The sequence below is a fragment of the Pseudophryne corroboree genome, chromosome 6 (assembly GCF_028390025.1).
Source record: "Pseudophryne corroboree isolate aPseCor3 chromosome 6, aPseCor3.hap2, whole genome shotgun sequence".
Classification (NCBI taxonomy): domain Eukaryota; kingdom Metazoa; phylum Chordata; class Amphibia; order Anura; family Myobatrachidae; genus Pseudophryne; species Pseudophryne corroboree.
In genome coordinates this window covers 149,365,334-149,378,267 of record NC_086449.1, presented here as the reverse complement: position 1 = coordinate 149,378,267, position 12,934 = coordinate 149,365,334, and the positions used below count along the sequence as shown (strand labels likewise).

General features: G+C 48.0%; 1 protein-coding gene across 4 annotated transcripts in view; it reads right to left on the bottom strand.

Moving 5' to 3' along the window:
- The window catches only part of KANSL3 (KAT8 regulatory NSL complex subunit 3), a 121,929-nt gene that overhangs the window by 50,014 nt on the left and 58,981 nt on the right, over positions 1 to 12,934 (bottom strand). For all 4 annotated transcript variants that reach the window (XM_063932012.1, XM_063932013.1, XM_063932014.1 and 1 more), the window contains exon 17: positions 7,866 to 7,947. In XM_063932012.1, the coding sequence (XP_063788082.1) occupies positions 7,866 to 7,947 (82 nt within the window). The remainder of the gene's footprint in view (positions 1 to 7,865; positions 7,948 to 12,934) is intronic.

The following is a 12,934-nucleotide window of genomic DNA, read 5'->3' as shown; positions in this document are numbered from 1 at the left end:
GTCCACATTAGTACCATGGGGATGTACCAAAGCTCCCAGAACGGGAGGTAGAGCGCGGAGGCTCCTGCAGAACTGATTGACTGAACTCCAGATCATCAGAGGCCAAAGTATCGAACTTGTAGAACCTCACAAACGTGTTCGACCCCAACCAAGTTGCCGCTCAGCAAAGCTGCATTACCGAGACACCCCGGGCATCCGCCCAGGAAGACCCCACCTTACGAGTAGAGTGGGCCTTAACCGAATTAGGACACGGTAGTCCCGCCGTAGAATAGGCGTGCTGGATAGTGAACCTAATCCAGCGAGAAATAGACTGCTTAGTTGCAGGACACCCAATTTTTTGGGGATCGTGCGGGAAAAATAGAGAGACTGACTTCCTGTGACGAGATGTTCTCTTCACATAAATCTTCAGAGCCCTCACGACATCCAAGGACTTTGAAGTAATTGAGGAGTCAGTAGCCACTGGCACCACGATAGGTTGGTTGATATGAAATGCTGAAACAACCTTTGGAAGGAACTGCGGACGAGTCCGAAGCTCAGCCCTATCCTCATGGAAGATCAAGTAAGGGCTTTTGCATGACAAAGCCCCCAGTTCGGAGACACGCCTGGCCGAAGCTAAAGCCAACAAAGTGACCGCTTTCCACATAAGAAACTTGAACTCTACCTCCAGTAGAGGCTCAAACCAATCCAACTGGAGAAACCGCAATACCACGTTAAGGTCCCAAGGCGCCGTAGGCGGCACAAAGGGTGGTTGGATATGCAGAACTCCCTTCAGAAAGGTCTGAACCTCAGGGAAGGCAGCCAATTGTTTCTGAAAGAAAATGGACAGGGCTGAAAGCTAGACCTTCACAGATCCCAATCTCAGCCCCATATCCACTCCTGCCTGCAGGAAGAGGAGGAAACGTCCCAGTTGAAATTCCACCGCAGGAAACTTCTTGGACTCACACCAAGAGACATATCTCTTCCAGATACGATGGTAATGTTTAGACGTTACCCCTTTCCTAGCCTGTATGAGGGTAGGAATCACTTCTTTCGGAATACCCTTCCGAGCAAGAATCAGGCACTTAACTTCCATGCCATCAAACGCAGCCGCGGTAAGTATTGATAGGCGAACGGACCCTGCAGCAGCAGGTCCTCTCGAAGAGGAAGAGGCCTCGGCTCTTCTTGTAGTAGATCCAGAAGGTCCGCGTACCAAGCCCGTCTTGGCCAGTCTGGGGTAATGAGGATCGCTTGAATCCTTGTTCTCCTTATGAGCTTTAGGATTCTTGGGATGAGAGGGAGTGGTGGAAACACGTACACTGACTGGAACACCCACGGAGACACCAGGGTATCCACCGCCACTGCCTGAGGGTCCCTCGACCTGGAACAATAACGCCGAAGCTTCTTGTTGAGACGAGAGGCCATCATGTCTATTTGGGGTAGACCTCAAAGATCTGTTACCGCCTTGAACACCTCCGGATGGAGGCCCCACTTTCCCGGATGGAGAACGTGTCTACTGAGGAAGTCTGCTTCCCAGTTGTCTACTCCCGGAATGAAGATGGCTGACAGCGCTAAGGCGTGCTTTTCCGTCCAGAGGAGTATTCTTGTGACCTCTGACATCGCCGCTCTGCTCTTCGTTCCGCCCTGTCGGTTTATGTAAGCCACTGTTGTCTGACTGCACTTGAATGGCCCGATTTCACAGAAGTTGGGCCGCTTGGAGAAGACCACTGTAGACGGCTCTTAGTTCTAGAATGTTTATCGGCAGGCCGGCTTCCAGACTTGACCACCTTACTTGGAAGGTATCCCCTTGAGTGACTGTGCCCCAGCCTCGGAGACTTACATCCGTGGTTAGAAGGATCCAGTCCTGAATCCCGAACCTGCGGCCCTCCAGAAGGTGAGGTAGTTGCAACCACCAGAGGAGTGAAATCCTGGCCTTTGGTGACAGACGTATCCTCTGGTGCATATGTAGATAGAATCCCGGCCACTTGTCCAGGAGATCCAGTTGGAAGGACCGAGCATGAAACCTCCCATACTGTAGAGCCTCATAAGAGGCCACCATCTTTTCCAGAAGGCGAATGCACTGACGAACTGACACCCGGGCTGGCTTTAGGACATCCCGGACCATTGTTTGTATCACCAACGCTTTTTCCTCTGGAAGAAACACCCTCTGCACTTCCGTGTCGAGGATCATTCCTAGAAAGGACAACCTCCTGGTTGGTTCCAAATTTGATTTTGGAAGATTCAGGATCCAACCGTGTTCCCTGAGCAGGTGGGTTGTGAGAAGGATGGACTGTAACAGCTTCTCCTTGGACGGTGCCTTTATCAGCAGATCGTCCAGATATGGAATTATGTTCACCCCGTCTGCGGAGGAGAATCATCATTTCTGCCATCACCTTGGTGAAAACCCTCAGTGCTGTGGAGAGGCCAAATGGCAGAGCCTGGAACTGATAGTGACACTACACAAACACACAGAGGAGGGCAGACAAAGTTTCACCGCCAAGAATGGCAAGAGAGACACAGAGATTGGAGCCAACCCACACACAGCGCTTTTTAGGTAATGGGAGACCCCTAAACAGCGCTGACTGGGCACCTTAATAGGTTACACAGCCCTCCCCCACCTTCTACAATCCCCTGGTACCGTGAGAGATAGCTGGAGTTGTTCTGGAGGGACTTGCTCTTCACTGACAGTGCTCTGAGGAGAAGCTCCGCCCCCAAAATGGCGCTGTCTTCCTGCTCTTCATAAAATTATACTGGCCTGAGGAATTATGCTGGCAGAGATCCCGGGACACCAACAGGCTGTGTGACCAGTGTAGGGTGCAGGCGCTGCACTATGTACCGCTGAGCCCCGAAGCGACACCCTGTTGTCGCCATCTTCACACCGGCCCCCCCGCTTGCTAGGGGGGTCGGTGACTCACTCGCCACCAATCTTCTGGCTCTGTAAGGGGGTGGCGGCATGCTGCTGGGGTGAGAGATCCCCTGTGGCGGAGAACAATCAATCCCCTCAGGAGCTCAGTGTCCTGTCAGCGGAGATAGTGGCTCAGACCCCGCAGGGCGGACACTACTCCCCCCTTAGTCCCACGAAGCAGGGAGGCTGTTGCCAGCAGCTTCCCTGTAAAATAACAAACTCTAAAAAAAAAAATTTTCTAAAGAAGCTCTGTAGAGCTCCCCTAGCTGTGACCGGCTCCTCTGGGCACATTTTCTAAACTGAGTCTCGTAGGAGGGGCATAGAGGGAGGAGCCAGCCCACACTCTTAAAGTGCCAATGGCTCCTGGTGGACCAGTCTATACCCCATTGTACTAATGTGGACCCCAGCATCCTCTAGGACGTAAGAGAAAAAGGAATATTCCTCCAGAGACCTGGTAATGACTATCACCACCTGAGAGCTCAGTGTAAAGCAGAGGGAGATCACATATTTCTAGTATTTGGGAATCAGTGGCCACAGAGCTGGCCCTAACCAATATGATGCCCTGGGCAAGATTTTGGCTTGTGCCCCCTAGCACCACCGCTAGTTCCACCTCTGACCCTGCGCCTCTTTCCTAGCACCATCACCCCTCACCCATAGCAATTCTCATTTTTGTGTTCCTACCCCCTATACTTTAAATAGGAACAGTGCGCATATTTAGCGCACTGCCCAAAAAGGTGTGTGTTCTTGCTGGGGAGGGGCATGGCCATACAATAGTACCCCCAATTCAAATAACTCCACACAGTAGTGCAACTTTATTCACATTTATCATGCGATAGTGTCCCTAATTCACGTTACATCACACAGTAGTACCACTTTACCTTATATACATTACTCTTCAGAGTAGTGCCACTTATTCACATTACATCACACTGTATTGCTCCTTATTCACATTATACCATACCATATTGCTCTTTATTCACATTAGACCACATTGTAGTGCCCTTTCTATATGTTACGCCACACAGTAGAGCCCCTTATACACATTATACCATACCATATTGCTCTTTATTCACATTAGACCACATTGTAGTGCCCTTTCTATATGTTACGCCACACAGTAGAGCCCCTTATACACATAATGCCACACACTAGTGCATTAATGCGTTTATACACATAACACCACATAATGTCCCTTACACATGACACACATTATTAATGTCCTTATAAACATAATGTGCCTTACATATTATGCCAATTTTTTTTAATGCCCTTATACACATTGGGATGTATTCAATAGCTGTCGGTAGCTACCGTCTTGTCAGAAAGACGGCAACTTCCGACAGATTTAGGAGTTCCGACCTATTCAATATGAGCTGTTTTTTTCCGACAAGTCAGGAATTACCGACTTGTCGGAAAACACGTGGATCGGCGGAATAGCCGCCGATCCGCGTGCTTCTGTCGGAAACAGGGCCAAATCCGATAGGATTTGGCCTCGTTTCTGACAACCTCAATCTGACTTTTAAAAAAGTCGGACTGAGGTGAGGAGATGGTGGAGCGGGGCGAGGGAGGGAGAGAGTGCTTACCGGCGAGGACAACTGGAGCCACGGACGCTGGAAGACACGGCTCCTCTCTGACGTCCCCCCCGGCCAGGCACCTCTCTCCCAGCAGTGCTCCCCGGCTGACACTGAATGCGGCTGGGTGGCTGTCTCCAGCAGCTCCCTGTGATCTCACACACCGGGAGCTGCTGACGACAGCAGCACAGACGGTAGGGAACGGCCAAATCCAACAGTCGGATTTGGCAGCATTGAATAGGCCTTGTCAGATCCATTCCGACAAATGCATGTCGGAAGGGATCCGACATCAACTGAATATACCCCATAATGTCCCTTACACATATACCGCACATTATTAATACCCTTATACACATAATGACACACATAGTGCCCATTACACATTTGCCGCACATTATTAATGCATTTATACACGACACACATAATGCCTCTTACACATATGCTGAACACTACTGCACAACCAACCCACCCGCACACAGCACTTACTTGGTCGCTAACACTGTGACCTCTGCCTCTGCAGAGAGTTGCAGAGATGTATCCGCATAGATCTGGACTCTATACACAATTCAGGAGATGCCTGGCGTGAATCAGCTGGCAGCTCTGCTAACGTCAGGCACCTTTTTTGATGAAAATGCATCCTTTTTGCATTAGTATGTGGCTAGGATGCACAAGCAGTCTCTGCTGATTAAAATGATATGCGGCATGCCTATATTCTGTGTGTGACTGTGGCTGTATCTGCATACAAAATGCTACATTGCAGTGATTTCCAGAATACACTGTAGCGTAGCATTTCATATGCAGATACACCCACAGTCACACACGGAATATAGGCATGCTGCATATCATTTTAATCAGCAGAAACTGCGTGTGCCCCTTTGTATACCAAATGCACTAGGCATTTGCCTAGTTTGCCTATGCCTAGGGCTGGCTCTGAGCGGCCACCAGGTACTCAACCACAGTACACACAAATAAATAAATTCAACCACAGAGCCACAGTGTGGCTATTCTGCAGGCCGAGTCTGTGGCTTGGAACGTTTCAGTGTCGAGGGTTACATCACCAAAGTAAAATGGAGTTGTCTCAATTTGGCAACTAGCTGCAGCTGGGAACTTTAAGAAAAAGAGGTCTATCAGGTTCAATGGATTAAGTATGTCAACTGGCCGCCAACCTGTTAACCAACCTGCCCCGTTCTAGCCACATAACACCCATCCTCTACTCCCTTCACTGGCTGCCTGTAAGATGGCGAATCATCTTCAAGACTGGCTTACTGAGTTTCAAAGCATTACATGACCAGGGCCCAAGGTACCTGAAGCAGCTTCTGACCCCATACTGCCCCACTCGATTACTACGATCTGTAGATGAAGGACTTTTAGCAGTACCTAGAATCTCCCGTAACTCATCTGGGGGACGAGCTTTTTAGTCATGCGGCTCCGACTCTATGAAACTCACTTCCCCGTACAGTGAGAGAGGCCCCAACTATAGAATCCTTCAAAAGTAGACTCAAGACTTTCCTGTTTATTCAAGCATTTCTATAATGTCCCTTTTAGTATCTTCATGCTTCTGTATTTTATGAAAATGTACTTCATTATTTTCTGTACTATATTATGCTATGTATCTGTTAAGTGCCTTGAGTCCTATTGGAGAAAGAGCACTATATAAATAAAATTATTATTATTATAATATTTCAGGGCCGCCCACATGCAGAGATTACACTCTTGTATTTTGAGAGAACAACAATGGGCCTAATTAAGATATGATCGCTGCTGTGCAACATAATACTGTCCAACACAAATATAGACGAAGGCGCAGCAGTACAAGTAGCAACAGGTGGCAGCTTGTTACCCTATATAATGCACTCACTGAAGTGCTGTCTGCACCCCAAATGGATTATGAGCTGGATCAGGTTCACGCTGTCTTTTCCTATTTCCCTAAGGCACACTTCTAGGTCTGCTTTTAGGAGGGAGAGAGAAACAGACTGGGGAGGATGAGCAAGCAGGAGAGAGGGTAGATCAGCCTTTGTACATCCTGGCTCACACAAAGCATAAACCTCATACACTAAATAGTTGGACGCTATGCACTACAAATGAGACTGTAGGTGGCTGTATACAGGCTCCTGTTGTTACAGCCTCTCCATGGGATAATAAAGCATGTGGAAATCCCCCTCTAGAAATCCTTTGCTTATACATATATTCACACATTTTATATGTCAGCCGATAATTACACATAAACATGGTAATACACTTCACTCCTCAGCCTGACTCCAATGACATCACTGTACTATTGACTGTCATTATAAGGGTCAGATGTACTAAGCCTTGAAAAGTGATAAAGTGGAGAGTGATAAAGTACCACACTACTGCCATGTCACAGGCTGTGTTTGAAAAATTACAGGAGGTGGTTGGTTATTTATCACTTTCCACTTTTTCACTTTTCAAGGCTTAGTACATCTGGTCCTGTATGTTGTTCAATAACCATAATACTCATATCATCAGTGATAACGTTTGATGCAAACAAAGCTCACAGAGAGCCAATCAGTTCCAATATGTAAATTAACAGGTAGGAGCTGATTGACTGGTGCGTTTATCACCTTGCACTTATCACTGCCTTCTCCAGGTTAATATATCTGCCCCATAATCAGTAGAGAGAAAATAACTACTGGATTAAGGGTCCAATTCATGTTTGTATGCAAATGCATACGCAACTGCGTTTTTCTAGGTTACGGAACTGCTAATCATTGCAAGTGAACATAGACGCCCACCAAGGCCATTGCAAAGTCCTCCGCAATTGCGTATTTCATTTCATACGCAGCACCGGCACAATACAGGTTGAGTATCCTTTATCAAAAATCAAAATTTACACATTTTTGAGTCCTCTACTGTATATATAGATATATTATATAGGTATAAAATATAATATACAGATATATGTGTCATTATCTCATTAGGGGGAACCAAAAATGTGTGATTTTTAATTTAGGATAAGGGATACTCGACCTGTAATAAGGAACATCTACTCTTGTTTGACCTATGGCTATGCAGACTGGCTGCGGCAGTAGCGACGCTGGCATGTTTCTCTACGTACATGATCGCAGCAGAAGCAGAAACACATGTCAAAAAACTGCCATGACACTCCTGCGTTTCTGCCGTCATTCCCACATTAACTACCCCACCTGGTCCCTCCCTGTCAATTACTTGTATAAAATGTCAGATGCGCTCTGCATTTGCAAAGGTAGAGTACCGTGGCGCATACACAGTGCAATCGCAGTGCAGTCTGCTGAAAATTGATCCATTGCTAAAACATTGGCATTGCGGACAAACATGAATTGGGCTTTAAGACCACCTTCCATGACACAGCATTGCTACCTCAGCTGACACGAAGACATAAGTAAGTAGACAAGAAGAGAGATAGAACGTACTTAGGAGCAGTAAGCAGGCTGGTGATCTCTTTAGCGCCCACTGTAGACTGGCCAATCACTGTTGTGGGTGACGACTTTGAGGCTGCAGAAACAGAATAAACTCACATTAAACCTATTGTATAAATCTTCCCTTAGACATAATGATGCCTCTCTGCACATTTCAGCCCTGATCGTCACAGATCACATTTATATACATTTTATTTATTTAAAACCTCTGATGAAACAGAACATAACCTTGGACTGTGCATTTCATCATGTACCAGTGGGTAACTTGTTGTGCATAGAGGAGCTAATGGAATTCAGCGTAACATGAAAAATGAAGGCACCAAAGTAAAGTGAACACTTTTCAAAGACAATGTAGCATCGGCCAATTAAGAGCACTGGTGCCTGCAGTATGTGGAGGGGCTGTGTGGATTTATGTAAAATGAGGAACATTTAGGATGAAAACAACATCAATTTCATATGTGCAAGTTACACAAATGTTTTTCAAATACGTGAAAATAAATAATCAACAAGGCCCAACATAAAAGTGATCAAGACAAATGCTGTAATAAAAGACAAATATTCTGCCTAATTGAGATTTTAGTATGTCACAGGCTGAAAAAATAGGATTTTAATTACCTACCGGTAAATCCTTTTCTCGTAGTCCATAGAGGATACTGGGGTCCATTTAGTACCATGGGGTATAGATGGGTCCACTAGGAGCCATGGGCACTTTAAGAATTTCAGTGTGGGCTGGCTCCTCCCTCTATGCCCCTCCTATCAGACTCAGTCTAGGAAACTGTGCCCGAGGAGACGGACATACTTTGAGAGAAGGATAGATAAGGATAGTGGTGAGATTTCAAACCAGCATACACAACAAGAGGAAAGCCAAGCTAACCAAACTTGAAACAAGAACAGCAACGGCTTAACCAACATTACTTAACCAAGTAACAGTGCAGGAAGAACGAAGCATTGGGCGGGCGCCCAGTATCCTCTGCGGACTACGAGAAAATAAGATTTTACTCACCGGTAAATCTATTTCTCGTAGGGGCACTCTAAGAAAGAATTAGTACTACTGGTGTGCACTGGCTCCTCCCTCTATGCCCCTCCTCAGACTCATACCAGCCACACCAATCACACCGTATAACTTGTGATAACATACCCAGTTAACAGTATGAACAACAACAGAGCATCAAACAACGGATGCCAACATAACATAACCCTTTATTAAGCAATAACTATATACACGTATTGCAGAAAGTCCGCACTTGGGACGGGCGCCCAGCATCCACTACGGACTACGAGAAATAGATACCGGTGAGTAAAATCTTATTTTCTCCAACGTCCTAGTGGATGCTGGGGACTCCGTAAGGACCATGGGGATTATACCAAAGCTCCCAAACGGGCGGGAGAGTGCGGATGACTCTGCAGCACCGAATAGGCAAACACAAGGTCCTCCTCAGCCAGGGTATCAAACTTGTAGAATTTTGCAAAGGTGTTTGAACCCGACCAAGTAGCAGCTCGGCAAAGCTGTAATGCCGAGACCCCTCGGGCAGCCGCCCAAGAAGAGCCCACTTTCCTTGTGGAATGGGCTTTTACTGATTTTGGATGCGGCAATCCCGCCGCAGAATGAGCCTGCTGAATCGTGTTACAGATCCAGCGAGCAATAGTTTGCTTTGAAGCAGGAGCACCCAGCTTGTTGGATGCATACAGGATAAACAGCGAGTCAGTTTTCCTGACTCCAGCCGTTCTGGCTACATAAATCTTCAAAGCCCTGACTACATCAAGCAACTTGGATTCCTCCAAGTCACGAGTAGCCGCAGGCACCACAATAGGTTGGTTCAAATGAAAAGATGACACCACCTTCGGCAGAAATTACGGAATAGTCCGTAATTCTGCCCTGTCCATATGGAAAACTAGATAGGGGCTTTTACATGACAAAGCCGCCAATTCTGACACACGCCTAGCCGAAGCTAAGGCCAATAGCATGACCACTTTCCACGTGAGATACTTTTGCTCCACGGTCTTAAGTGGCTCAAACCAGTGGGATTTCAGGAAACCCAACACCACTTTGAGATCCCAAGGTGCCACTGGTGGCACAAAAGGGGGCTGAATATGCAGCACTCCCTTAACAAACGTCTGAACCTCAGGAAGAGAAGCCAGTTCTTTTTGAAAGAAAATGGATAGGGCTGAAATCTGGACCTTTATGGACCCCAATTTTAAGCCCATAGTCACTCCTGACTGTAGGAAGTGCAGGAACCGGCCCAGCTGGAATTCCTCTGTAGGGGCCTTCCTGGCCTCACACCAAGCAACATATTTTCGCCATATACGGTGATAGTGTTTTGCTGTCACGTCCTTCCTAGCCTTTATTAGCGTAGGAATAACTTCATCCGGAATGCCTTTTCCGCTAGGATCCGGCGTTCAACCGCCATGCCGTCAGACGCAGCCGCGGTAAGTCTTGGAACAGACAGGGCCCCTGTTGCAACAGGTCCCGTCTGAGAGGCAGAGGCCATGGGTCCTCTGTGAGCATTTCTTGCAGTGTCGGGTACCAAGTCCTTCTTGGCCAATCCGGAACAATGAGTATTGTTCTCACTCCTCTTTTTCTTACGATTCTCAGCACCTTGGGTATGAGAGGAAGAGGAGGAAATACATAGACCGACTGGAACACCCACGGTGTTACTAGTGCGTCCACAGCTATCGCCTGAGGGTCCCTTGACCTGGCGCAATACCTTTTTAGCTTTTTGTTGAGGCGGGATGCCATCATGTCCACCTGTGGCAGCTCCCATCGATTTGCAATCTGCGTGAAGACTTCTTGATGAAGTCCCCACTCTCCCGTGTGGAGGTCGTGCCTGCTGAGGAAGTCTGCTTCCCAGTTGTCCACTCCCGCAATGAACACTGCTGACAGTGCTTGCACGTGATTCTCCGCCCAACGAAGAATCCTGGTGGCTTCCGCCATCGCTACCCTGCTTCTTTTGCCGCCCTGGCGGTTTACATGAGCCACTGCGGTGATGTTGTCTGACTGAATCAGCACCGGTTGGTTGCGAAGCAGGGGCTCCGCTTGACTCAGGGCGTTGTATATGGCCCTTAGTTCCAGGATATTGATGTGCAGACAAGCCTCCTGACTTGACCACAACCCTTGGAAGTTTCTTCCCTGAGTGACTGCCCCCCATCCTCGGAGGCTTGCATCCGTGGCCACCAGGACCCAGTCCTGTATGCCGAACCTGCGGCCCTCGAGAAGGTGAGCACTCTGCAGCCACCACAGAAGAGACACCCTGGCCCTGGGGGATAGGGTGATCAGCCGATGCATCTGAAGATGCGATCCGGACCACTTGTCCAGCAGATCCCACTGAAAGATCCTCACCTGGAACCTGCCGAAGGGAATGGCTTCGTATGACGCCACCATCTTTCCCAGGACTCGCGTGCAGTGATGCACCGACACCTGTTTTGGTTTTAAGAGGTCTCTGACTAGAGTCACGAGCTCCTGAGCCTTCTCCGCCGGGAGAAACACCTTCTTCTGGTCTGTGTCCAGAATCATGCCCAGGAAGGGCAGACGCGTTGTAGGAATCAGCTGCGACTTTGGAATATTCAGAATCCAGCCGTGCTGTTGCAACACTTCCTGAGAGTGTGCTACGCTGATCAGCAACTGCTCTCTGGACCTCGCCTTTATGAGGAGATCGTCCAAGTATGGGATAATCGTGACTCCTTGCTTTCGAAGGAGCACCATCATTTCCGCCATTACCTTGGTAAATATTCTCGGTGCCGTGGACAGACCAAACGGCAACGTCTGGAATTGGTAATGACAGTCCTGTACCACAAATCTGAGGTACTCCTGATGAGGTGGATAAATGGGGACATGCAAGTAAGCATCCTTGATGTCCAGAGACACCATAAAATCCCCCTCTTCCAGGCTTGCAATGACCGCTCAGAGCGATTCCATTTTGAACTTGAATCCTTTCAGATAAATGTTCAGGGACTTTAAATTCAATATGGGTCTGACCGAACCGTCCGGTTTCGGTACCACAAACATTGTGGAATAGTAACCCCTTCCCTGTTGAAGGAGGGGAACCTTTACCACCACCTGCTGGAGATATAACTTGTGAATTGCCGCTAACACTACCTGCCTTTCCATGGGGGAAGCTGGCAGGGCCGATTTTAGGTAACGGTGAGGGGGCATCACTTCGAATTCCAGCTTGTATCCCTGAGACACAATCTGTATAGCCCAGGGAACCACCTGTGAGCGAACCCACTGGTGGCTGAAATTTCGGAGACGCGCCCCCACCGCTCCCGGCTCCACCTGTGGAGCCCCAGCGTCATGCGGTGGATTTAGTGGAAGCCGGGGAGGACTTCTGTTCCTGGGAACTAGCTGTATGGTGCAGCTTCTTTCCTCTACCCCTGCCTCTGGCAAGAAAGGATGCACCTCTGACTTTCTTGCTTTTTTGTGATCGAAAGGACTGCATTTGGTAATACGGTGCTTTCTTAGGCTGTGAGGGAATATACGGCAAAAAATTTGACTTCCCAGCCGTAGCTGTGGAAACTAGGTCCGAGAGACCGTCCCCAAACAATTCCTCACCCTTATAAGGTAAAACCTCCATGTGCTTTTTAGAGTCGGCATCACCTGTCCATTGCCGAGTCCATAGGACCCTTCTGGCAGAAATCGACATTGCATTTATTCTAGAGCCCAGTAGGCAAATGTCCCTCTGGGCATCCCTCATATATAGGACAGCGTCTTTTATATGCCCCAGAGTTAGCAAAATAGTATCCTTGTCCAAGGTATCCAGTTCCTTAGACAGAGTATCAGTCCACGCTGCTACAGCACTACACATCCAGGCCAACGCAATTGCCGGCCTCAGTAGAGTCCCTGAATGTGTATAAACAGACTTCATGATACCTTCCTGCTTCGTATCCGCAGGATCCTTTAGGGAGGCCGTATCCTGTGATGGCAGGGCCACCTTCTTAGATAAGCGTGTCAAAGCTTTGTCTACCCTAGGGGAGGATTCCCAGCGCATCCTGTCCGTTGGCGGGAAAGGGTACGCCATAAGTAACCTTTTGGAAATCAGCACTTTCCTATCAGGAGAATCCCACGCTTT